The sequence below is a fragment of the Taurulus bubalis genome (assembly GCF_910589615.1).
Source record: "Taurulus bubalis genome assembly, chromosome: 10".
In the NCBI taxonomy this organism is placed as follows: domain Eukaryota; kingdom Metazoa; phylum Chordata; class Actinopteri; order Perciformes; family Cottidae; genus Taurulus; species Taurulus bubalis.
In genome coordinates this window covers 7387354-7414183 of record NC_136598.1, presented here as the reverse complement: position 1 = coordinate 7414183, position 26830 = coordinate 7387354, and the positions used below count along the sequence as shown (strand labels likewise).

Sequence of the window (26830 nt, the reverse complement as noted above, 5' to 3'; positions counted from 1 at the left end):
ACACTTTTTTAATTTGTACTACATCCCTACACAATAAAATAATCAAATCCCAAAAAAATCTTTGATCAATCAAGCTCTATTCTACACGCAAAATGTAATTATACAGAAGTAATATCAAGTTAATAAATACACTTTAAAGCTGCTATATAATAAAAAAATAATGTGTTTTGTGAAAGAGATGTATTGTAGTGATGAAAACACTACAAATAGGCTATTATCCACCAGCAGACAGACACCGTTAGCACTGAGATGGTGCATATAGTGACATCATGGAGCAGCTGAGGAGCCAGATATTTTCCTCAGGAGTTAGTGGAGACTCACAAGAGGTCAATGTTGGTCTTCCATTCATCAGGTGGATTAAAAAACACTATTCAAAATGCTTCATGTCTGCTCTGTGTAAACAGGCAACTGCATGCTAAGAAGTCAACTTTATAACTGATAATATGGCAATAGGTATTGTCCTTACAGCTCTTTACTGCTGCCCCCATTTGGCCAACAAAAAACTGGAGGATTAAATAAAGGGGGTGACATTTTCAACAGAGAGTAGAGTAATGCAATCACAGAACGATATTTTGAAACGATTTGATTGTATGAGTGTATGTGTATGATTGTGTGTCTGCATTGTATATATCAATATGCCTGATGATGCTCGACTGTAAGGTTTCAGAATCACATCTGCTACATGTAAGATTTGCAGCTTAAAAGCATTTAGAGGAGAGCTACAGCACTGCTGCCCACCATCCTGCAGCAAATAACGGGTCATGGCTGGGCAGATTAACGTAGAAAGAGATAAGCAGTGATAGCAGCTGTGGACGCCAGCGCCTTGTAAAAGGCCCATAATCATCGGACAGCTCTCTTCAGACTGTTTTAAAAGCTGGGAAACAGAAGGCAGGGTCAGGAGTAAAATGAAAATAATTCAAGCTTATTCTGAAGCTTCTCTCACAGTGGAAGGTAATACACTGAGTGACAGTAAATGAACCCTTTATTAAAACGGAAAGAAATAGTTGAATTAATCAATACCATGATTTTATATTCATTCTCTGGTTCCATCAACTTAAAAGACAGGAGTTGATGCTTTGTCTCTGCTTTTAATCATTGTGCACTGAATAATCAATCGTTGGTTTTAAAATATCTGATCTTGTTCCTGTTCATCAGGGACACAGAAAGTGGCAAAAGATACTTCAATAAGTTGGGTATTTTATTTACCAGCCACCACAGGCAATGAAACAGACAAGGCCCCTGCCCTACACCAACCAAAACCAAAATATAAAATTACAACTCTGGCTGCCATAGATTATATTAACTGTAATAACCATGTACCCAGTTCTCCTACCTAAACTGATTATTGGACAGTTAACATTTATGTTATAAATCCAACTTTGAAATGTCAACAGTTGCAAAACACACCCCAAAAAACAATACTCTCGACAAGCACAATAGAGCATCTGACAACCACATGGGCTGTTGAAGAAATATGAATGGAGCCGTCATCACCTAAAACAATAGAAGCAGATATAAAACACCTACAAAGGTTGCTTAAACTGAGCTAACAAGATCATTTTTAAGCTGCACTACTGCTCCACCTCATGGCTCTCTACTAAGGGACTCCTGACACCTTTTAATGTATTATTGCTGTATAATCATGTCTGGCAGTCAAACACACTGCACTCACACGATCCAAAATGTAATTCCTTCATTTATATCCATTATATTTCCCATGGAAACAGATTTAAAAATGCTGAAGATAAAATATGCCCAAATGCAAGACTTTATGGATCTGAAAGAAAGTCATCTGTCAAATAAAAAAAAATTATACTGGTGTTTAGGAGTGAGCAATATGGATAAAATCCACTATCTCCAGTACAATATACATTCCTATTTATGAATAAAAGATACAGGTCAAGGTCCTTCATCACATAATACAAAACTCCTTTAAAAATGTAATATTGGCATAAGACAGTGTCACGACGGCCTAATACACACAAACACGCTAACATGACTGTGTGTTGACAAACTGTAAAAATGTATATTTTTTGTGGATTGTCCTCTACAAGTGCCTAAAGGTGACACCTTATCCACAGCAGCTATTAAAAGAGCTATTACTGGCACATTCCTGTCTGACTGAATACATAAAGACATTTTCTCCTGCTCTCTATACTCATTTGGCACAAGTCAGTAACTGCCACCAGACATCACCAGCGTGATCAGCATATGAAAGAGAACTAGAATTACCTTCAGGTCTTCACATTACACTTGCTTTTTCCTACTCTACAGTCATGAGGGCTTTGGTTTCACCTGTCAGATCAGTATCACCTGGCTCGTCGAGATGGCTGAAGCCAGAGCCTATTTATTATTCAAACTGCTCGAGCTCAGCTTTGAAAGAATCATGAGGATGGTCTTCTCATCTCTCCTGCAGACCATCATCATCATCATCACACTGCTCTAAAAGACACCTTGACGTCAGCTCAACATATACTACAACTAGCTATGAACTGGGTAGAGATGAGAGAAATGCAATGCAGTAAATCCGTATTAATCAAACAACGAGCAGAGCAGTGGGACTGCGGAAGAGGACTTGCAGCTTGTGTGTGAGGAGAGACATCTTTTAATATAACGTAGAAGGCTTTTCGCTCGATCTTCACTTCCCTCTTGCTTCACTTTCTTAAATACTCAACCACGTACCGACATGTTACTGAATAGCCTCCCCCCACGGCAGACTAAGAAAGTTGATAAGGCCAGATTGTGACATAGTCGACCGTGAGGCCTGTCTGTACAGGTGCTAGCGATTTTCCTGACAATGCTCAAGTTAAAAGAGAGTACTGTGGACTTGTGTTTCGGTAAGTATCGGGATATGACACGAAGTACCGTGAGCTGCGTGCACACTAACGGTTACACGAGACATAACGCGTGAAATGTGTTTGATAAACGAGCAATGTGGCTTTGTTTTGGTCCCCTCGGAGCGTGGACAGACAGCAGAAACCGGCTAGCTAACGTTAGCTGACACCTGACAACCAGCCATCTCATCTCATCATCATCGCCCTGACAACAACAACCGTTATTAACTGCTGTCTCTGAGGCCCTTCTGTGCGAGTAGTGTGTTGCTGAGTGGCGCTCCGAGGTGGAGAGTTCACGAGTTGTTCACATTGTAGCGACAGAGTTGATTTTAAAATGCCAAATTACCTGCCGCCTCCCCCTGATCCTGGCCGCAGCGCCATCTTGATAACAGCAGTCACTAGTAGGAGATGACGTCAGCAGTGATGGTGGCTGTGAGGGGTAATTTGCCCTGAGTTCTGTCTCCCAGGCACAGCTCACTTCCTGCTAAACGCTGATCCACGCTTTACCATACCTGTGAAATTATTCAAGGAAAGAGGTTGTTGTTTTTTAAAAGGGGTTCATATATTATACAAATGTTGAGCACCAAACACCTTAATTTCCCTTCTCATTCTAGTGATTTTTTAAGCAACAAGTTGTGCCTTTACTGCATCAATTCATGATGCAAATGTATTTATGTAAAAGAAAACACAAAATGCAGGTGGCAATTAAAAATATATAGGAAAGCTGTCCGGCATTCTGTATTGGTTTCAAGTAGCTATTCTCCTGTAGATCAACTTTAGTAATGTACAATGTTATCCCTGCAGAATCAACTTACACATAATCATGATTTACTGTTTTCAATGATGCGTAGAATCTGGGTAGAATAAGTTCAGATCAGGGTAGAACAGGACAAGAAAACTAAGTAGAATAACGGGATGTTCTTTTGTCTGGAATATAACCTGCTCCGGAAAAAGCACCAAGCATACTGAATGTGATCTCGAGCCATAGTGGATGGAGTTTGAGTTTAATAGAAAGACGAGGGACTGATACTCGCCTGGACTTCCTGCGAGGCATTACACAGGACTTGGAATTCCCACACACAACATTTTGTATTTTGCTGCAATAAAATATATGTTCCAGCAGATGTCAGTGTTAAGCTTGTTTTCAGCTTTGTTCATGTAAGTCACACACAGGCTCTAGGCTCGTTATGAGTAAACATGTATGCAGCATGTACAGTCTGACTATGTAGTGTCTGTCTAGAAAGACTTATCATTTGTCATTCTGGGCAAGAAGCATGATGATGGAAAATTGGGTTATGCATGTAAATGCAGTCAGAAAGCTATTAAAGAGCCTCTGCCCATTTTCCTGCAGCACACCGGCCTTGTAAATCCACATATTTCCAATTTATAATGAAGTAGCTTCAAAGTGAAAACATTTTACACACCACTAAGATGTCATATATCCTGTTTCTGACTCTGGCAGCACATCATTTAAGATAATGATGCTTCTGTTATTAAAATATTTAAAACCAAAATTGTACAACAGTTCGTGTTGCAGTATATGTTTTTTTAAATATAATTTTTAACATGTATATATAAGCCAAAGTCATATTAAATTGATGATGAATGGCAAAGACTAAAGCAGTTGCATTGTGAAATTTCCAAACAACCATTTTACATTTAAATTACATAATTTTTAAGTGGTAAACAACATGCAATCTGTCTTCACTTCAAACAGGCATAAATCCTCACCTGTTTTTCTGTAAGTGTATGTTTTATTCTCTAAGTTAATATATTTGAAATGTGTCATAAGTATACGTATTTTGATATTTGCATCGCACGCCTATTGTGTCTATCTCCTGATGTCTTGTCCAACATTTTTACCGGCTGCTTGAAGCATTGAGGCCATTGTGCATCCTGACAAAGTGATTCACTTGGCAATCTCATTGTTACACCAATGACAAGGTAGAGCAACAAGGAAAAGCCTCTCTTGTATTGTCTTATAACGGGTGCTGTTGTGAAAGATTTACAGCTTAATGAGAGCAGTGCAAGAGAGCCGATGACAAGCCCGGCTGCTATCCATCACCTGGTCTGCCCTCACGCTTTCCTATACCTCTGCTTTATTCAACAGCAATGATTCAGAGTCCATATACATGGCAGAGGGACTAATGTAGCCATTTAGGCTGCGTAGTGACACATAACAAATAGAAAAACAGCAGTTTTAGTTTCACATATGAAGATGATGGTATTGGAGAGAAACACTTTTTTTTTCACAGTAATCTACGTACATGATGAAGACAGTTTTTTCCTAAGGATTTCATCTTTTTTCATCTTTCACTTTCGGGTCTTCACAGCCAGTCTCACAGGACAGAGCTGCAGCTATAATTAAGGACACTGAGGATGTGTCCTTGGTAATTGTTTTGTGAATTTTGCGGATACATTTTATAGTTTAAAAACAGTCATGGCATATGTTTTACAGACTGATTCCATTATGTTCAGACTTTAAGAATAGTCACATTTCAAAATGTTTTGTCTAACATGAGTAATTTGACGAAGAACTCTGTCTGCTGTCAAAACGTGGTGCCTATATCGACCATACTTCTGAATATGTTCTCAGCATTGTCTCTAGGAAATAGCTTTTTTTTTACTCTACACTTACACATGTTGGGGGTTGGAGGTTAATTCTGGACTTTAGTATCATTAACTTTGAAAGGTAAATCAAAACTTAACTTAAAAAAGTTATATTAACGCTTTGAAACAGCACTGTTGTGCATAGATGAAAATGAAAAGAAAATATAATTGCCATCTCAAAAAATCTCAAAGATTTTAATTTGATTAAATGTCTGTTAAGTTACCCTCTGTCACCGAATTAGTTAATACAGTGGTGATTAAGCCTATGGCCCACTGGTGAAAGCAATGTTATAAACTGGGTGTCGGTGGCGACATTTACGGGACAAATCACAGCTGGAGAGGGAACCTTTCTATACATGTGAAAACAGCCTTTGAGTATCAAACTACATTCATCATCCTACACAGTGACGCTCAAACATTCACGTTTTGAGGAAAGGGCGACTTTAATTATCGCCTGTGTGCTTTGGTTTGTTTATGTGAGCTCATTACAGCTGCATGGATTATTTTCTACTGCTCTTCATTGCTTCTATTAAAACTCATTAAAAAGATGATTAGGCCTCGTCAGTTTCCTGTTCCCTCCACTTCTCTGAGAGCAGATCACGGTGTCCCTCCCTGCTGTGTGTGCCGGGTTTAGCTGGAGGCCGGCTGACTCAGTCAGTCAGTCACGTCCCCCTCCAGTGTTGGATGTGGACCGGCTGTGGGCAGCCCCCCAGAGAGGAGGTCTGGCGAGAAAGGTGAACATTAACCCGGGTCCCATTCTGGGCATCACACTATTCCCCATAAATCATTAACCTGTCCAGCATCAAGCCTGTGACAGCATCAGCATGACAACATCAATCCATCAGGATTCCTCTAAACTGCAGATTTTCAGCCTCAGATGCAAATAGAGTCAATCTGAAACACCTCGTGTGGTCCTGATATTTAGTTTAATGCTGGTTTATTATAGATGATTTCTTTCTGGTAAAATCCCACATAAAGAACCATAAACAAGTCTCATGTATCCAGTGCTTGGATACTGACAAAGTGAATTCTGTCTAAACATTTAAATATTTTACAAGCTCATTAAAGGGTAAATACATCTGGCATCAAGCACATGACAGGCTCTTAAAGTCTACATAAGATCTATTACAGTCTGAGGTCATGCTTCTGACAGCTATTAGTAATTTATTGTTATAAATGCATTGAGTGGCCGTTGCTAAATGTTCAGTACCCCCTATTGTTTTTATTTTACATGTATATACACTCAAATAATATGTGTTGTTTTTATTGTAAGGCATGGCCTTGAATCATGTGTCGCCTCACTTATATATATATAGAAGCCAAATAACTTTAGTGTCGAAGATGAAAACTGATGTTCCACCTGTGGCCATTGAAGTTGGCAAAAACTATCCTGGAGAAAAAATACTGGGTTTGCTGCGTGATTTGGGTGCAAAGTGAGTCTCATTCAGGTGTTTGCAGATGATCGAAATTTGGTTTTATGCGTTTAGGTTTATGTGTTTAAGTTTGTTAACTCTTAGGAAATAAGTCAAGGTACTATTACCTTAGTATTCAGTCTGAGTTCCCAGCATTATTATGAATATTTCAATAGCTCTTCATAGCTTTTGAATTTGGTTTTGGACTCAAATGTCTGAAAATTTGATTGGGGAAAGGATCCAAATTGGTTTTCTTTTTGACTAAAACACACTACAGGAAACAAGCTCAAAATCATTAAAGTATAGACTACAGATTAAGCTAAACTGAACATACTTCTCATATACATCTTTCATATTAATGCTTTGAAAAAGTGAATGCTAATGAGCTGAATAGAATTGAATGAAAAAACTTGAGATCAATAGCTCCCAATCTTTTCACGCGTCCAGCCTAGCTGTCACTGTAGGTGGTGTTAGTGGCGATGTACGGTGAAGGGTGCTGATTGTTACTACGGAGGCCTGACTGATCTCCATGACTGTGCAGAGCACAACAGAGGCCTCCTTGATGAGGCCTTTTGATGGAAGACCTCTGTCAGAGCAGCTCCATACATGTGTATGTATTTCTCCATAGAAAGGTTGGCGTTAACTCTGGTCGCAGTGACCAATTAGCCCTGGCAGAGAGTGGCCTCCTGACCCTTGACCCCTGCTGGGTAGTCTTACCCATTAACCCCTCGGACCCCAGCTGGAGTTGATGTAGTATCCTTTCTTCTGGCTCTGCTAAACACACGGCCACATTCACCCTGCAGCTTCCACTTTCTGTCTCTTTGCCCGTCTCCTGTGTTACCCGGGTGTCATCTCGCTCCTTGTGTTGACCTCTCGAGTCCTTGACCGCACAGATCTGTTGGTCCACGTCCATCATCATCAGGGATTACGGATTTTTGTAGGCCAACCCAAAAGTTAGCATCACACTGGTTCCCTTGACAAAAAGCCAATGGTATTTTTCCTTATGATTCTTGATTACTGCAGAAAATGAGCTCTGTGGCAAAAAAACATCAATGATACCTTTTGACATGTTTTGTTCAGCGTGATACTCTTTACAACTGAACAACAACGTTTATGACTTTTGAAGCATGAATGCAATCGCCAGAAGTAAAAAGCTAACGGTTGGCTCGGACGTTTAGTTGTCTCATTTCGCAAATTGATACCCTTTTTAAAGACACGTAAAAGCTTTCAAATTGACCAGAGGGGTGTTAAATTAGGTATTTTATATTATAGAATGAAATGTTGCAATCTCTTAAGCTTGCATTAACCACAGACCTAATTTCAGGCATGTAAGGGAACCAGAAGTGAAAAATTCTGACTGGTTTTAGGAGTCCTTCCTAGTGCGCTCCAGGACATCTTAGATATAGGCCAATTGTTTTCTAGATCACCTTTCTGTATAGGAATCACCTGAGCCACTTTCCATATCAACATACCAAAGTATTAAAACTTGCATGATAATAGCAATGGAATCAATTTGAGTGGCATTCATACTTGATATCGCCGATAGCAGTAGCAGTATTTATGTTTTTATTGCAGTAAGTTGTACAGTATGTGTCTCGTAGTGTTAATGCTGATTAAGAAACTTGAACTTGTCCCAAGTGCAAATGTGTGAAGAGCAGCTTCAGAGTTAATAACTTAATATGACATTAACATTTGATGAACTGGTTTGAATTACAGGTGAAAGGATAAAGTTCAGTAGACATCATATTCTGACTGACAACATTTCCCCAGATGAACTTCGTCTGGTCAAAGTTGAGGCAGCATCAGTCATGACCTTCCCTGTTTTACGCTCTGCTGCCTGGGAGTCATGCCAGTCGGCTCATAAGAGGTGAAAGGAGAGTCAATGATCCTCTCTTCCCTGGAAGTTTTGGGCTTTGATCAGACAGATGCAGCACGGAATTAGAAAGCCAAGGAGAAGTTGACTATCTTGTAAAACTGAATGTCCTGAAGACTGGCTGAAGCTTCCTGGAAGATGACAGCAGCCCTGCGTATGGACAGATTCATTGTGATGTTTTAGAGTTGAATCAGTTTGTTTTGCTCCTCAAAATTGGGAATTCTGATCAAAAATTAAGTAAGACATTTGTATAAAATGTTTTAAGGTAATATTTACTGAGGCCTGTTAAATGTGACAAGACATTTTTACATTCAGTTTAGTTGTCAAAAATATTCCCAAACTTACCAAAACTATAATGATTATTAAACGATTGTAATAATGATATACTGGCATTAGCCATGTGTAATGTGTTTATTATTCCCTCTTGTTAAGCCACATTATTCCAAAATTATTGAATTATTCAAATAAATCCGTATTGAGATGGACATAAAAATAAAAAAAATAGCTGTCCATCTGCTTGACCATGTGCATAATCAGAACATCAGATGGCTCAGATGATCATAAATCGTGGATTATATTTCAAAGAAAGTTAGCTATGGTAATGCAATCCATGAAAAAATCACACATTGTTTCCGGATTAATAAGCATAAACTCATCCCTCAAATAACAAGACTAACAATGAAGCACACGGGAGGTAAAACAAAACAACAAGCCAGCTGCTGGGTCAGCAAATATAAACTGTGTTTGAAGCCAGAATAGTCCGGAGCACATTTCTAACAGCTGTACGAGAACGTGTCCCTGAATCGAGCTTGTATTCACACTCTAATTCACTGCTGAATTAAATGGCATGTTTAGAGAGTTCAGTGTTGTATCTCAAACTCTAACAGATGCTAATGAGCCTTTCAGTATTTCAGTTTCTTTTAGAGAAAAGAGTAAAAGAGACATAGTCAGATCTTTAGAGGCCTCCTGGGTCTGAAAATCAAAGGCCTCATTGAAAACCAAATAGAGCAACATCAGTGGATTACAAGGCTTCAAACAGCAGGGCTCCACGATGGAGGCTGCAGGTCAACACAGGGATAGAGAAGCAGAGTTAAGGGTCATATAAGTCGCAAGGTTTTAAAGTGGTAGCTTTTTTAACATGATGCAACATTTTGTTTGAAAGTGGACGTCTTTAAAGCGGCTAAAATATATTTTCTTTATAAGAAGAACAGGCTTAAACGTATTAAAATGACTGGCTTATATCACACTTCATATGCAGATATTACAGGAATAATTCTTATTTCAAGAATGTCTAGAAGTTGTGTTTTCAAAACCTCTTAAAATGAAGGTGTGTGTAAGTACAGCTGTTATATTTTTTTACAGTGGGCTCTGTCAGAACCAGATAAAGGCTCAAATGAATTGTGCTATCAACATGTCGGGTTCAATGAACTTGTCGCTTGAGTAGTAATGTGCACTTTAGATCTATGAACTTCAAAGAGGCTGTTTGTCTTATCGTGCAGCAACACCACAACATCTTTAGAAGTTATAAACATTTTGGAGCGGTAGAAAGTAACTCAAGCGCTGCACTTTAGTACACATTTAAGGTACTTCCATGTTATGTTATTTTAAACTTCTACTCCACTGCATTTCAGGGGAAAATATTATACTTTTTGCTACACTATCTTAGCTGGGATACAAGTTATGTATTGTAAGATAATATTCCAAATGTGTTCAATATGATAAAGACCAAATGGTAAATTATTATAAATGTATTGTAAAACATCCCAACAGTATATACAATAGTTAGACTAAGTATAATACTAGTAATATTACAGCAAGGACATTTTTTTAAACGTGCACACAAAATAACCAAATCCATGTATTCTTTTTGGAAAAAAAACTTTTACTTGAAATATCAACATTTTCTCAGAAAGTATAAATAATGATTTATGATTGATTTAAATTTTTATACAAAAATAATACATTAGGAGGAGAAAAAAATCATATCCTGTCACAAGTGTGAGTGCCCTCTGATCAGATGGCAGTAGATGTGCCTATAATAACAGTCACAAACCAAGCGACCAACAAAATAATAACAAATGTAATGACCTAATATTGAACCGGAGACTGGATCTGACACACTTGTGATACGCAGTAATAGTGATTCTTGATGCCAAATTTGGTCCCCATCTCTACCTTGCTACTCATTAACCTCAGCTGAACTGAACCTCAGCTGTGTGTTGCGACAGAACTTCACATACAAAGTCAATGGAATCTGCCTCTGAAACGTATAAACTGGAGGAAAATGTTAGAGGAGTTTCTGGTGAGTCCCGTCAGGAGCTGAGCTGATCACAAACACAAGCAGACACACTACAGGCACGTCTGTTGCTCGCTAGCTTACAGCTTCACGTCATCACACTTTGTGTGTTACCTTCACTGCTTGGTGGAAAACAAACACAAATGGCCCGTTCGCGGCGAAGAAAGTTTGCTTCCGTCCAAACAGTTAGTGTGGGTGTCTGTACCCACAGCAGCTGCTCCACTCCCCAACGTTTCCCAGTCTCTGTGGATTCCTGTATGATTAGAGCAGCTGCTGTCACAACACTGCCCTCTGTCATGTCTCTCTCCTTCACAAAATACCAGACTAATTTCACTGTTTTGTTTCAATATTTCCATTTTAACCCCGGGGGGTCCTGGTGTATGATGAGGAGTTATTAACAATATTTGTCCAATTTGGTTTCTCTTCACATTGAGGCAGGAAGTGGGAGGAGGAGGAGGAAGAGGAGGAGAAGGAGGAGGAGGAGGAGGAGGAGGAGGAGGAAGAGGAGGAGGAGACGTGTGAGTCCCATTCCTGAAATTCACCTAAACCTGTGTGTGCAAACAACACAGACGGGAAGGGCAACAGTTACAGTGTGAGTCAGTCCTCCCTCCGTAGACATTACTGGTGGACGCTTATTCTTTGGCATACTTGTCACACATTCATCCGTCTGCTTTTCTGTTATTTTACATGCAGCTTTATCAACAGCAACTCTAGCATACAGTATAAACTGTAAGCTATGTTCTAATTGTTGGTGGCTTCACTGATAGTGCATTATTAATTTCCAGTCTCAAGTGTGTGGAGTTCTGTGCAGACTCCTGTCATTCAAACAATTGCATACACCTTTTTGACGCATTGTATAGTCCTTTCAAGATTGTCAGAGTCTTTTCAATCACAGTATACACGTTGAACAACTCCTGTAATGATGAATCCCTCGCATTATTTACCGGCACTAATGCTAGCACAGTAAAGCTGCGTGTGAAAGAATAATATGGAAGACTCCTTTAAGGCCCAGTAAGCATGTCAAATGCACGCTCAAGATCTGTACAGGGTTTTTGTGATTGTCACACAGTTCTGCTCACGTGCAAGACAATTTGTGTTGGCATCCAGGAACTTGTTGTGAGTCTTTTAGCCTTCACAGAGGCGAATCACTGTCTCTGTTATAGTTTCAGGGTGTCTTCATATTTCCACCTTAAATCACAGAGTCATGTCGGTTGTCCCAGAGCCTTCATTCAAGTCTGTACCGCCACAGCTTGTGAGCCATATTGGGGTGCTTGGTTTTTTGTTCCATGGTAATGTCAGAAAAGAGGTGGCATAAAAAACTGAATACTGTTTTCAAAGATTGTGTTAAAATCATCTTTGTTGATCATGTGTGTGCAACAGAGGGGGTGGAGGGGTCCGGTCTCCTCACTTTTCAGGTGCAGCGAGTTTAGTTTTTTTGCCCCTGCCCCTCCCGTCCCCATTTCTCATTTTCACCGCTTGGCCCGCCGTCATCGGCACTCCTCTAGTTTTGTTGACTGACTCATCATCCAGCGCGGCGTTGCCGGTTATTAAGAGTTGTCATGGTTACCACGGTGAGAGGGTGGAAAAATGTGCTCCCGTTGCTGAGCACCGAGGAAGTCAGGTGGACGCTCTCACCAAGCTTGAAGAGGACACTGAAAGGAGAAGGAGAGAAGTGTGAGACAAAGTAGACCTGCGTTACATAAAACAATAAATACAATCTGTCGTGTAACACAGGCAGCCTATGTATGAAGAGCATCAAGGTTTCCTGAAAGAGACAAATTCAACCTATCTTAATACCAGTGGTGGAAAGTAACTTAGTACAGCTTTGAGGTACTTATACTTGAGTTTTTCCATTTCATGCTACTTTATACTTCCATGCCACAACATTGTCAGAGGGAAGTATTACACTTTTTAATCCACTACATTTATTTTACAGATATTGTTGCTCTTCAGATTAAAATTGTACTAAACGTATCATAGTTTTATAAAATAAGATGCATTATTATTGGTTAAACTATTCTGAGTTAGTAGAATTAGCTCCATCTTGACTAAACTAGAATGTTAAAGTACCATTTACATGATTCAATAATATTACACAGACATTATGTGTATTTCCTTTTCAAACTTTGGGTACAGTCAAGACAATGCGTTGTTTCAATACAATTCTGAATGCAGGACTTTAACTTGCAATGGAGTATTTTTATAGTGTGGTACTTTTACTTAAGTAAACGATTAAAATACTTCTTCCACCACTGGTAAACACATCACCCCTGCACCTTCATGTGCCACACCTGACCAAATACATTCCTCATCCCTCTTTCTCCCGACTCTCAAAAGCCTTGTTTCCATTGAAATGCTCTCTTTTTTTGGATTGTTTGTGGAATTTATTTTTCCACTTGCCTCTCCTGGGGTGGAGGCAGGTGACCCTTGTGTGACCCTGCGTCCAGCAAACAGCTCCACCTGATAAAGGTGACCCGCAGGGTAAGACTTGAGTCATTAGACGCCGGGCTCCGAGCAGAGGTGAGCTTGAAACAGACGCAGGTATAATGGAGGGTTCTCGGTAAACAATGATCGTTATAAAGCCTGAGCATGCTGGTTGTCTCACGAGAAGAAGGCTGTCCCATCCAAATAAAGTCCTGATAAGAAAATACCTCGGAGATCCTAGTGGCTAATTGCTCTCTAAATAACTGTGTTTGTGAAATGCCAGTATGATGCTGCCAGTGGTGTAAAGTAACCACCAGTACACCTACTCAAGTACTGCACTTAAGTACAATTTTGAGGTACTTACTCGACAGATGTAGTTAGCAGTTACTTGGCATATTTAAATTTGACAAATTGAAACACAGGAGAGATGTTTATGAAATAAAGTGCATTAGAGTTGTGACGATTAGTTGATCAGCAGAAAATGAGTTAAAAAAATTACCAAATGGGGAAATGTGCTGCTTTTCTTGACAGCAGTTTAGAGTAAATGTAATAGTACTAGGTTTTGGAGTGCTGACCAGACAAAGCAAGACACTTAATGAAGTCACCACAGGCATTTACACTGCTTTTCTAATGTTTTTAACACTTTAATTGAAATAATTGAAATGAAAAATAATTGTTAATTGTTAAACCAGTGGTGCCTTCTGGCTCCTTCATCCTCTTCATGTCAATCTTTAATGAACATAAACCAGATTTCTTTCATTAACGATCGATCAAATATCTGAAACCACTCCATCTGTGTAATTTTACAATGTTTGAAGAATTTAAGTATTCCTTGGGTATGTTATCACAACTAAAGTATATCATCAAACACATAAAGTGATTTAGAATTTAGAAAACCTAATGTCTGGAAAATTCATACCGTGTGTATTTCTTTACACAGTTAAATAATTTGAATACTTCTTCCACCTTTGGGTCCAGCTTTTATCACAGCATATACCTTAATCGTTTTGCAAAAGTCTATCAATAAATATCTGATCGTCCCCGTAGAAAGAGCAACACCCTGACCAAAATGCACCTATATTTCAAAGCCTCAGAGAGTTTTGTTTTACTTCCTTCCTTCCTCCACTGAGGATACCCTGCTCTGATCATCCCATCATCCCATCTGTCGCTCAGTAGCCTGGCTCTGCCTCAGCGTGGGAAATTGAGCGTGTGAAAGCACCATGGACAACATTTCAGGCTAGAGCGATCACTGAGAGCAGGGAGAAGTAGGAAAGAGGAAGAGGTGTAATTACCCCACCACCCCCATCTCATCTCCAGCCTCACTGTAGCATGGAGGAAAGTAGCAGCACACCAGGCTTGAGAACTTTGATTAACAGCGGGGTTCATTTCCTGATCACAGAGGTAACTCTCAGCAGGGAGATGAAAGTGAAAGGAGGCAGCATTAATCAAGAGGCGTTCAGGCTGAGGGAGCAGGTGATTGATTAGACTTCTGTTTAAGAGGAAATAGGAATTCTGAGGAGTACACTTTCCATATATCTACCTCGTCTATTTGGTTGGTGGCAAATAAAAACATGTGAACATCAGCAACAGCCCCAACAGCAGTACTTACAGTATTCGATCTGCTTGCTATGTTGGTCATTTTATTAATTTAAAGTGTGTGACTGAACTGATTAAATTGTATTTACCCAGGAGAGACCGCCGAGTTGCACCATCTTGTTTACAGCAGTGTCCTAATGTGAGAGGAATACAAATTGGTCAACACACAATCATAACACACACACACACACACACACACACACACACACACACACACACACACACACACACACACACACACACTTCTTCCTGTCATTATCTAGTTCCTGCTGCTAAGTGTGTGCTTTTCGATTGTGTTATTTCTCTCACTCAGACTAGGGTGAGGGTGATTTATATGCATCAATATGTGATGCGTGAGCTAATCAAGTGTTACAGTACTTTTCAAAAGTGGCAAATATGTGGCAAAATATGTGGCAAAATGTAAGAATTATAACAAGAACTGCAGAAACATCTCAGATTTACGATTGATTCTCATGCAGAGGCCCGACACAGATGATTACAGATTTCACTTTTTCAATCTAAAACCAACGGTAGAAGGCAGGCAGAGGTGAGACAATGCTGTGGCCTCTGTGATGAGACTGACCGTCTTGTTTGAGGACATGGAGCTGAGGGTGCTGAGGCTGCTGAGGCTGTTGCCGTCTGTGACGACCATGGCCGAGGGGAAACGTGACGGGTGGGAATATTGCGGTGGCTCTTGCTTGTGAGGATACACTGCAAAGGAAAGTCAGACAGATACTAAGATTTATTTGGACGCACATGCATTTGGTTTTTAAAAGGTACTAAGTTTCAAGGTTGATACCAGGTTTAAAGCAACTGCAGATAACAAAGGAACAAGAGAAATAAGTCATGATAGAATCATTTTTTAGGCTTTATTTTACATACTGGTTCCCAATTTGAGAATCGTACCCCTTAAAGGGCCCCGAGATAACTACCAGGATAGGAGAGAATGAAAAACATATTTCCTCCACACTTAGGCCTCAAGAGTTATTGAAGTGAAACCAATTCAAACCTTTTTAACTGCTCACAGATAGAGTAGACTGTAGCTTATAAAGCCACACAAGTCCAAAAGGCTTTTAACCAGCGATATAACTGATATACAAAGCACACTAGAGGCTTGCATCCAAAGAAGATGAGAGTCGAAATGAGTGTTACTCACTGTGCGAGTGCGTGACAGTAGCCATGAACGGCTGCTGACTCATGTGACTAGGGGACTGCTGCATCAGGCTCTGGTGGTGGGGGCTGTGGAGCTGCTGGGAAAACTGCACCGGTTGCAGCGCCGCTAGGCTGCCCGCCACGCTGTTGATCACCGGCACCGACTGAGATTGCGATGAGTTTAAACCTAGTGAGACACAGAGAAACCTCCGTATAACCATGCCGTGATGAAATAAATTCAAAGACTTTCACTTCTTGATGTAGGACTTACTCTGTGCTATGGCCATGACTCCAGATAGAGGCATGATGAGGTTCTGCGTCTGCTGATGGCTGTGATGGGAACTGTGGATGTTGGTCAGTGTGCTGACTGGAGGAAGACCTCCACCTGAACCGGAAATCTAGGAAAAGATGAAGGAAATCAATACAATTAGAGGTCTGATTTATTGATGTATAATGTTTTATAACAAACGCGTCTGCTATGTAAATTCACATAAATGTATTTTCACAGTGAAACAGATGTTGGCTGCTAAACAAACAACAGACATAAATGTTGACTTAGTTCAGATTCTTTTGTATAACACTGTACTTGTGTAACTCACACACAGCACACAAGCAAATACTGATAAGAAACAAAAGGTCAAGAAGAAAAAGAATTGTACTAAAAATGTTAGCAGAAGACTGTGCGTGAGTTTGTGTAGCACATTGACACTGTCTGTATACCTGTGTGTTGGATCATGTGAATGATTACGGGAACATTTGCAAAAAACAAAATATATGCATTACAGTAATGGCTATCTGGATCCTCCCACTCAGTGGGGCTGCGACTATTTGACTACTGCCAGCTGCCCAAAAAAGACAGATCGGCCAAACACACATCTGCAGATAAGAAACTGTCAGCTCTGACCTGCTGTGGTCATTTCACCTAATGTCGCTCCAAAAGACAGAAGTATTTTGAACTAACAGGGAAGTTATTGAACTTCAGTTACATGACATTATATTTTATGTGACCCTGAACAAGATAATTAGAATGATAGATAATAGAATTTAGGTCTGTATGGCAATTCAATTTTGGTCCAAAGAAAAATATTTTATTTTGACGGTAAATCACACATCTTATATCAAAAGTTGTGTTGCACCACGACTCAAACACTGTGGGTCAATGCACAGGTCTCCTTGTCACTGATCAAATATTGGACTAGGGCAGAAGGGAGAAACTCTGAAGTAGACACAAACCAAAAGAACACATTGGATATAATCAAATGTTGGCGTCATTTCTCTAGAAGAACAAGCAGGGCTCCACCTGTGGCTCCTCTTTGCGAGGCATTTAATCAATAAGAACAGAATGTTTCTTTGTCAGGTTTATTGGCTGATGCCTGTACACTCTGGTCAGGTGAAGGCTGTGTGCTAGTCCAGCCATGGCCTGCCACCCCGGCTCCACCTTTCAAGCAGAGCAGCACAATGTACTAATTGTTGGCTCTTGCCCGTGGGTCCATGGGAGAGGAGGATCAGCAACCTGCTTTGTACGTTTATGCTAAACGCAGGCCTGGGCCTTATCTAATCTGAGGCCATGAGGGCCCAGGTGTGTTCACTCACCATCTTGCCGTCAGGTGACAGCAGACCGTGGCTGTGGTCCAATCCTCCCGGAGACACCTGCTGGAGCACCGACTGGCTGGTCACCATCGCGTTGTTACTGTGGTGGCTGATGGTCGTGGAGGAGGTGACCTCACCGGGGCCTTGGCTGTAACGCACTGAGAAAGAGACAGAAAGTTAGTTTCACTTGTTGCAGCCGACAACTATAACATTGGCTGTGTCCTACAACTATAACAGCTATGTAGGGCAGAGAGACAGAAGTGTAGAGAAACACCGCTGTCACGGCAATCTACCTGCTCTTTGACGCAGACGGGGGAGGCCAGAGCAAACAAACACAGTGACCCGTCTGCTGCTATCTGCGTCGCTGAGCCAAGGCCATTCACCGTGTTCACTTGCTCACAACAGAACTCCCATCAGACTCTCTGATCAGCACGCAGCATTTTAAGTGTTTTTCCACAAAATGTGTAAAAGTAGAAAGTACTCATTCTGCAGAAAAATGGCCTCTGTGTGTGTTATATTATTATATATTACATTGTCAGATTGGTAATACCGATGCATCAATGTGTAAGCAGCATTTTACTGTTGTTGCTCGAGGGGGAGATAGTTTGTTAGTTTAGTTCAGTGATTCCCAACCTAGGGGTCGCACTCCCTCCAAAAGGTCACAAGATAAATGTCAGGGGAAGATGAAAGCAAAAAAAAAGTTCTACAACATAAATGTCTCTAATCTTTGATTTTTGGGGGGTGAAATATGAGATAATTGTACTTTCTCAGCCTGAATAAAATTATCTCTGTTTTTATTTTTTTTATTTTTGTAAATATTCACATTTTTAAAGAAAAAAGTACATTTCCCTCTGATATGTAGTAGAGAAGGATAATGTGGCAGATTAAACAACAAAAAACAAAAAATTCTAAGTACAGTGCTCAAGTAAATATCACAGTGAGGTCTCAATGAAAATTAAATTCTTCTTTTAGTGCCATCACTTAATCCTGTGTCTAGACTTCTTGTTGTCTCTCACTGGAGGCCCAAAGGAATGCCTCACCCGACCACAACCGACAATCAAATGCCTGTTTGCCGATGTAGGCCCCTTCTGATACCAACAGAGTAAACATTACACAATTACAAGCAATGTCAAACACATTCTTATCCTGTGGTCTCAGCCTCACACAGACACAGAAAGCCTCCCTCTCTCAGTGACAGTGCAGAGACAGACTGTGTTTGCCCTCAGATCTCCCTTCTTCCCCGAGCCCTTCATCCCTGACCCAGGTGTGACAGCCTGGACGCCCTGTCAAAGTTGGTCGGACATGTAAGGATGCATTGATATACAGCCATTTTGAGATAAAAGGGAGGGAGAGGCACTGACACTAAATGTGACCAATGTTTTCTTGTTGCTGCAGGATTTATTTGCAGATCAGATGCTAAGGAACACACATATCTTTCTTTGAGTTGTTGGATGCATACAGATTCATAAATATCAACACGTAATATGTCAGCTGTTATTGTAACACTCTTGCATAAGATTCTGCACATTTAAAACAATACTTTGACATTTCATACATGCTGACAGTCAGCTCTCTTCAAGATATTTGACAAGCATGTTTCCCATACTGTTGAACTATTCCTTTAACTACAGACAATTAAAATACCGATACCGCGATGTCTGAAGCCACAGCGCCATATTTCATCCGCTAAAGTACCTGTCCTCCATTTTGTTCAGACCACAGACTTCATATTGTCTACTGCAACCTACTAGCAACCCCACAACTCTCCACCGTGCCTTGTAAACACTGCCGCAGAACAATAAAGCACTACATTGGACTCATGACCCCCATTGCCACACAATAGAGGAGGACTCATAAAAAGGCAGTTATCTCGGTGCTGGACGACCTCCTAAAGTGTCAGACACAGAAGAGGATGCTATTCAGGCCAGTTTTGTTTCTTTGGGTGCGGCAGTAATCCAGCTGCACAGAGCCTCGGAGTAAGTAAGGACAACTTCCATGATCTGTACAAAGAAACTCTGGGTTTCTAGAAAGCATGTTTTTTAGAGACAGGCTTAAAGATAATTTTAATTTTATAAGAGATTCTGTAAAACTAAAGATTTGCTCTGGCAAGATGGGCAATCCATGAAAAGCTGAGGCGTCTTTTTTGAGAGCAGGGGGCAGGGCGAGAACTTCAGAGTGGGAGTGGTAGCAAGGATCTTCAGCAGGTTTTAAAGGCTCTAGCTCCCTGTGTGACCCATGTTATATCAAAGCCTGCCTCCCCAACCCCAGGCAGTGCTCATTGTAGTGCCGCTGCATATGACAGACCTCCTGGGTCTCTGCAGGACGTATCCAGTCTCTTCTTTGTGGCTCTCTGGGAGTCACAGAGCAGTGGAAAGTGCAGAGCTAGGCCATTATTTTCTGTGTGAGTGAGTGTGTGTCTTGTTTCAAGCTTGCCTGAGGTGACGGAAAGCAACACAACCCACGGATAATCCCCCCCCCCCCCACAACTACTGTGTCTGATCAGGAACTTCTAAAGTCTGCTAGTTTTGTAACAGGCAGAATGATGCAGCTCAGCAATGATCCCATTTCATGGTGACTTCAGCTGCTAAATGATCAGTGCTGCAAGAAGTACTCATCTAAAATACTTACAAGTTAAGCTCCTGCATTCAGAATCATATGCAAGTAATAGTACTAAGTATTGGCAAAATGTACTTAAAGTATCAAAAGTAAAAGTACTTGTCAAGCAAAAAAGCGGCCCTTGTGACAGAAATATGATTATAGTTTTATTATGAGATTGTGTCAGCTGGGAACAGCCCCAGGGGAATCGGAGGTGGGCACTACACTTCTATAAGGCGTGCCAGGACGCCGTTATCAGCTGTAACCACCATATGAGAGCAGGGCAGAGCGGTGGCCATGAGGCAGCCAGGAAATATCTCTTTGAGCAGCTAACAACAAGACATCTGAAAAAGGGGCCCCAACCAAACACCAGATTTTTGTTCAGCAAAAGGGTTTGGAAAGAAAACTTTAATCCTTAACAATGAACGGTATTTTGTAAGATTATTCTTTTTTTTTAGATAAAATCTTGTCTCAGCTGTTAAATACATATAGTGATGTTTAAAGTACAATAATGTACCTTTAAAATGTAGAGGAGTAAAAGTTAACATAAAATGGAATAAGTACGAGCATACGTGTACTGAGTTACTTTCCACTACTGCAAACAACCTTTTCTTTAGATTATTTTATTATGTTAAATGCATAATTATGATTGTAATTATAAAATTCATGTGAAAATCTATCATTAGAAAATATTCAGTTGTATACTATGATTTAGTCTGCATATGTATGACATTAACTAGCTTGTTAGAGGAGGCAAATGCTTCAAAGTAAAATGCCGTAAATAATATGAATTACTTGAGCTCAGTAAACATATTAACGGATGACCAGTCGGTAAATATTACAAAGGAAAACACAGGTGCGTGCACACATATGCCTTCAGACAAACGATGTAATCTGCCTGAGATCAGTTTCATTTCTGAAAGTAAAAAAGGTCACCACCTAAACTGCACGTCACACTGTTTGACTGTCTATCCAGTTGTGACCAACGGATCAATGAACTGAAACAGAATCAATAAAAACTCCCAAAGTAAGAGGAGTTTCTTTGATCCGACCCAGCGGTGACCTCTCTCGTATGACTGAAGGTGTGGCGACAGTTTAGAGGGGGGGGGGCTAGGTTTCTCTGTAGGCAAAGAAGGGGTCATCAGTCCTGTCTGGCCAGAAAAGGGCCTTTACCCCACTGGACAGCTCCTGCTGCTCCAAGTCTGCACCCAGCCTCAGCAACTATGCCAATGCCCATAAAGATGAGGGGGGAGGCTTTAAAATCAGTCCTCCTCAAGGCCCAGCAGAGATAAATGAACCTAGGTTACAGTTACTGCAGTCTTCTAATACACCACAGACAATGGGACCTCCTGCTGAGGCGGAGTATAGAGAGTAGAAGTCAGAGGAGCCCCTTATCAAAGGCCTAGGAGATGTAGTAGCAAAGGATTTTAATTGTCCATTAAGCATGCATAATACAGGCCGTGCCCTAGCAACGCAATGAGACGCCCTGCTGGGATATTATTGTCAGGCCAGAGGCTGACACTGAAAAACAGCTGATGCTGTCGGCAGGATGCCAGCAGGACACCTTGTAAGCAGCCAGCTGAGTTTTTTTTTTTTTCTGGGGAGAGCAAACTGTTTTCCACCATGCACCGACCCTTCCCTTCTGCAACCTTATCGCTGACCCTCTGGCTTGGCAACCTGAGGTCAATGCCTGGTCAGGTGTTCTGAGCAACAACAAAAAAAAACAAAAAAACTCAAGCAAACAGACAATCACCAAAGGTAAAAGAGCAAGCCAGGGCAAACAGTTTGTTTTCCCTTCAAAGCGTACTCGTGTTCGAACACGAGAGGAACACAATAGGCTCTGAGTGAGACTCTCAAATCCCAGTTTTATGGAGGGTGAGTGATGGCGCGGAGGATAATGCCCTGCGAGGCCTATCAGCTTTGTTTTTATGTTGTATACACCAGGTAGACTCAGTCAATACTAATTACTGCAAATGCAAACATCAGGTCAGGGTGAAATGGTCAGAGCAATAACGCACAGCCTTTCCTTGTTTTGGAGACTCTCTGAGTGGAGTCATTAGCAACCTGCATGGGAGGAGGAAATGTGGAAATGACGGTGTTATGTCGAGGTAACCTGGATGTGTCTGTCCCCCCTCCCTGACCCTGGCCTGACCCTGGCCTGTCACAGGGTTGCTGCCCTTTGTGTCATGCTTCTCCATGCTGACTTTGGAGTGGAGATTGCAGGTACAATGTGGATTGTTCTCAGTGTGTTTTCAAAGATCAGAATAACAATGGCATTTGCTCAGCTCACTCACTCACGCTCATTGATCACTTGTCCCCTCTTTCTCTACCTCTCTGATCACATCAACTGTGCTTAGTAGTTTCACGCCCAAGACAACGAAATCATGGGCTTCTTTGCACTATTACGCAAAATGTTGCCATAAACACCGTAAATGCAATGCGGCGTGTGATCATGTAAAACTTTTCGACATCAGTGATGAATCTGCACACATAAAATGTAAAGACATCGAAGTCTGATGTAGGCGCCAGAATGTGTGGAATAAAAAGGATGATATCTCAGGTTGCTGTATAGATTTTGCGATTGTCTAACGGTGTTATAGGAGTCCAACCTTAAATGGGTGGAGTACTCTTTTAAAGAAAAATCTTTCATCATGACACATCCTGTCTCCTCTCTGTGATGCTGAACTGCATGCAAAGCGTTGCCACTTGGGATCTTACTGGGAGGTGAAAGGCTGGTCTGGGGATGATGTGGCGAGCTGTGGGACAGCAGAGGGTTCATGGTGTGAGGCGGTATGCTGACGGAGTCCATGGCCAACTTCTGTCTGAAGGCTTCCTCTTTACGCCGGTTGGCAAACCAGTTATATACTCGCACTTCAGTGACCAGATTAGAGCCGAGGCCCTGAGCTTTGGAGGGGGAGACGCCTCTTTGAAGACATTCGGCTCTGCAGGACAGAGATGAACAGGGTGAAAAGATTGGGGTTGGTTGTGTTTGGGTGACATTTTCCAAAGAAGGTCGAGGAAGGTGTCATGGTTATCTACCTGTTGCACTCTTCTACCAAAGCCTCCCTCTCCTCCTTGCTGGGATTCTTCTGGCGTTCGTAGGCCTGGTACAGGATCTGCTGGGACGCAGGCCCCCATTTGAAGCGGTTACGTCTCATTTTTTTGCAGGAGGGTTCGCTGCCGACCTCTTCGCCTGGCTGACCCATTCCCTGACCGGACGGGTTAAACTCTGGGAAAAAAAACACCGGATCCTGATTGCCTTTGTCTGTCATGTTGCACATAGAGCCTTGCACTGCCTGGTTGAACTCTGCAAAAGAAGATGAGGAACATCCAATAAAGCACAATTCAAAAGGAAAATATACATTTGTAAAAGTTAGTTATGTACATAATAGTGGCATTTTCTGTCCATACATAATATTTATTTTCTTTGGATGCATTATTAAAAACTTTAGGATCTAGCACCTATATCGCTGAAGGTGCTGTATGTGTTACCCAACATGATGAGGAAATGTCCAACCCAAAATTGATATCCCTACAGATTTTAAGCCCAAATAAAGTGCCATGCTGTTTCCAAGTAGACATTACAGGCGGGGTAACACAGAGAGAAACTCAAATATTAACTTACGTCGGAGAATTTCCCGCTGTTTCCTGACATACCAGGTGTAGAGGGCCGCTCGCTTCTGTGTTTTCATGGGCGTGCCTTTGTTGAGGTGCTGGGAGAGGTGAGACTGGTTCAGCCCTGTGACGTCCACCACCTCCCGTTGGGGGATGTTGTGCTGCTGCATGTAACCTTTGATCATGCGGGCAGCACGCCATGGATCCTCTCTGGGTTCAGATAAAACACAGGAGCAGAAAACACTCATTTCACCACCCAACTAATTGCAGCTTTCAGAGGGAAGTTGTAAAGAGAAAAAACACATTTACTCACGGCTGAAGCAAAGTGTTCGGTCTATTTCATGCTATTAAATGAATGTGAACACATTACGAAATTATTATTAATATTATTCATGGAAGTGGGAAGATTTGGTTAGATTTGTTGATATTAAAATGAGTAATACAAAATACACAAATATGGAAATACTCTGTTGGAACACACATGAACTTGTTCCTTTCCTTTAGCTAGTTTTGGGCCTCAGCTAAAAGGGGAAGTCCCTTCAAAGACAACCCGTTTATTATTGCAACCCATTCAATAGGCTGGAAATATGTTCAAAGGTTCAAGTGGTTTCAGCCAGGTTGAGAAATTTTGACCTAGTATTTGTTAACTAAATGTATGATTTCAGCCTGGAAACACTTAGCATAGGTTTGTGTGAATTTAAAGACATAGAAAAACATAGAAGTCTATTAAAAAGAATCCCAAAACTGTGAAACAAACCTTAACACAGCTTGACAAAACTTAAAACGTGAAAATAGTTAGGAAAAAGATATTTCCTATAGTATTTGGGAAAAAATATAATACTTGGCATAAGTCTCCATAATGTATATAGTATCATGTATATATGTGTATACAGCCTATATTAAAATAAAACAGAAATACATTTGGCATACTAATTTCAGATATTCTTTAATTGATCATCAAAGAAACTTGAGGTCAGGATTGTATACTTGTCTGTAATATTAGAGATATTAATATCATAATAATAATATTCAGAAAAGAGTACTTTTTTATATATAAAGAGTAGTTTTCTTTTCGTTTTAAAGAAATGGCATGTTCTTGTCGTCACAAGAGCATTGCATGAATACGTATAATTAAAACATGCTCTTACCTGAAGAATTAGCCCTTCAAATTCTTAATCAATGATTCAAATGTCTGCAGCAATGGGACAGTGCATCGCAAAAATATACTCGGAGGTAAAACGGATCCGAGATTAGCAGGCCTGACACGCTGACATCGGTAATTGCAGCAACACATATCTACACATATCTGTTTGTTTTGGAGAATGTGGAGGCCTACATTTAAGTCTGCGGGTTAAGTGGGAGATGTTAGTTTATAACTTTTGACAATGAATAACCAGATCTCCATTCACTCTAATCACACGCCACTGTGTATCTTTCAGTTGATGATTTATAGAATAAAATTAATAGTAAATTAACTACACGTGGGTTAGTTTTGATATTCTTCCGGTCCGTGTTAGGATCTCAAATATTAGTTTTACAGTGAATCAAGTGGTCTGAGTGGATTAAAGGGATTAGAAGCTTGATGTCCAATTAAGACGGGTTTTTTTCACACGATGTGTTTACTGACGCATGGATAAATGGAAACAAATAAAACGGCATAGTTTTAAGTTATAGCTTTATACTAACATTGAATGTATTATTATTATTACGAATGTATTGTCATATTTATTAATATTTTCTATCTAAATTCTCCGCCAGAAGTTTTTTTTCGATTCACTTTCTCTTCATGTCGCCCATTGCGAGTAGGAGTCGGCCTAGAGTTAATAATACATAGATCTAAGTTCAGCTGATATTTTCCAAAGGTAAAGAAACTATAACCCATGTGGATAATTAGTAACCAGATTGTGAAAACAGAACCGCGGCGGGTTATTTTTAAAATTGTAAACAAAGAAGAGAAATGCCTTTTGTATATGGGTTTAATTTTAAGCTTCATTTTCTAACCTTTACGACGCACGAAATAGAGCATTTGATGTGAGTTACAGGAAACAAAGTAGTGCTTATTTTCACTTCATCATTTCACCCCGTATACTGCGATTCAAATAGATTTAAACTAGTTTGTAGACTTTAAAACAACGTATAGGGACTCACGCCAACATGCGATCCACCTCCGCCCTCTGCTCGGCGGCCTCCTCCGTGTTGAGCGACTGGAGCTCCTTCAGTATTGGCGGGGTGTCGTAGTCGTCCCCGTCCTCGGAGCCCTCGTCCCCGGACATCTTGCCCTTGTTGTGGCCGTTGGTGAGCGTGTGGAAGACGGGCTTCGAGTCGACGTCCACCCCGTTCATTTTGCCGCTCTGAGGCGGAGTGGGGGACATGGGCAGGCTCTCCAGTTTTACTCCAAAGCCAGGCGGACTGGGGTCCATATCATCCAGGGCCTGGATCAGAACATCTTTGGTTACTCCAGAGTCCAGCAAGGCGCTGAGGAGCTCCTGCTGCAGAGATGTCAGCTTGGATACCATTTTGGAGAACATTAAAAACTCAACATAGGCCTGCTGTTTGCGCGCTGCAGCAGAGGGGGAAAGGGAGGAAACAGAAGGATATAATAAAAGTAAAAAGTAAAGTTCCTGTCTTCCTCTCTGCTCCAGTGGTGTGGGGAGTTTGCGGCTGCTGACACCTGCTCCGAGAAGCTGCTTCACTTCCCTGTTGTAGGGGAGGATGGAGCTACTTTGTCATGATGCTTTCTGAGTGCAGGGGGATATAAAACGTGGTAATGAGTGGGCCGGCTGATGGGAGCCTTATGTAAATCCACTGAATAAGGCCCTCTCTGGGCCGAGGT

General features: G+C 41.0%; 2 protein-coding genes across 3 annotated transcripts in view; both read right to left on the bottom strand.

The window, feature by feature from the left end:
• The window catches only part of synrg (synergin, gamma), a gene marked incomplete at its 5' end in the record, with an annotated part of 34586 nt that extends 31371 nt beyond the window's left edge, over positions 1 to 3215 (bottom strand). Inside the window, one exon of the mRNA XM_079225358.1 lies at positions 3181 to 3215. Within this exon, the coding sequence (XP_079081484.1) occupies positions 3181 to 3215 (35 nt within the window). The remainder of the gene's footprint in view (positions 1 to 3180) is intronic.
• Positions 3216 to 12656: 9441 nt separating this feature from the next.
• On the bottom strand, positions 12657 to 26525 carry hnf1ba (HNF1 homeobox Ba; the record flags this gene model as incomplete). 2 transcript variants are annotated; one of them, XM_079224403.1, is made up of 10 exons in its annotated part: positions 12657 to 12677; positions 15135 to 15179; positions 15629 to 15756; positions 16202 to 16384; positions 16469 to 16595; positions 17791 to 17945; positions 23089 to 23324; positions 23422 to 23689; positions 24008 to 24207; positions 26146 to 26525. In XM_079224403.1, the coding sequence occupies 10 exons, from the start codon at positions 26523 to 26525 to the stop codon at positions 12657 to 12659; spliced, it is 1743 nt and encodes a 580-aa protein (XP_079080529.1). The 2 variants fall into 2 exon arrangements, with proteins under 2 accessions (XP_079080529.1, XP_079080530.1); XM_079224404.1 differs by having other exon boundaries at positions 23101 to 23324.
• Between the last annotated feature and the right edge of the window lie 305 nt (positions 26526 to 26830).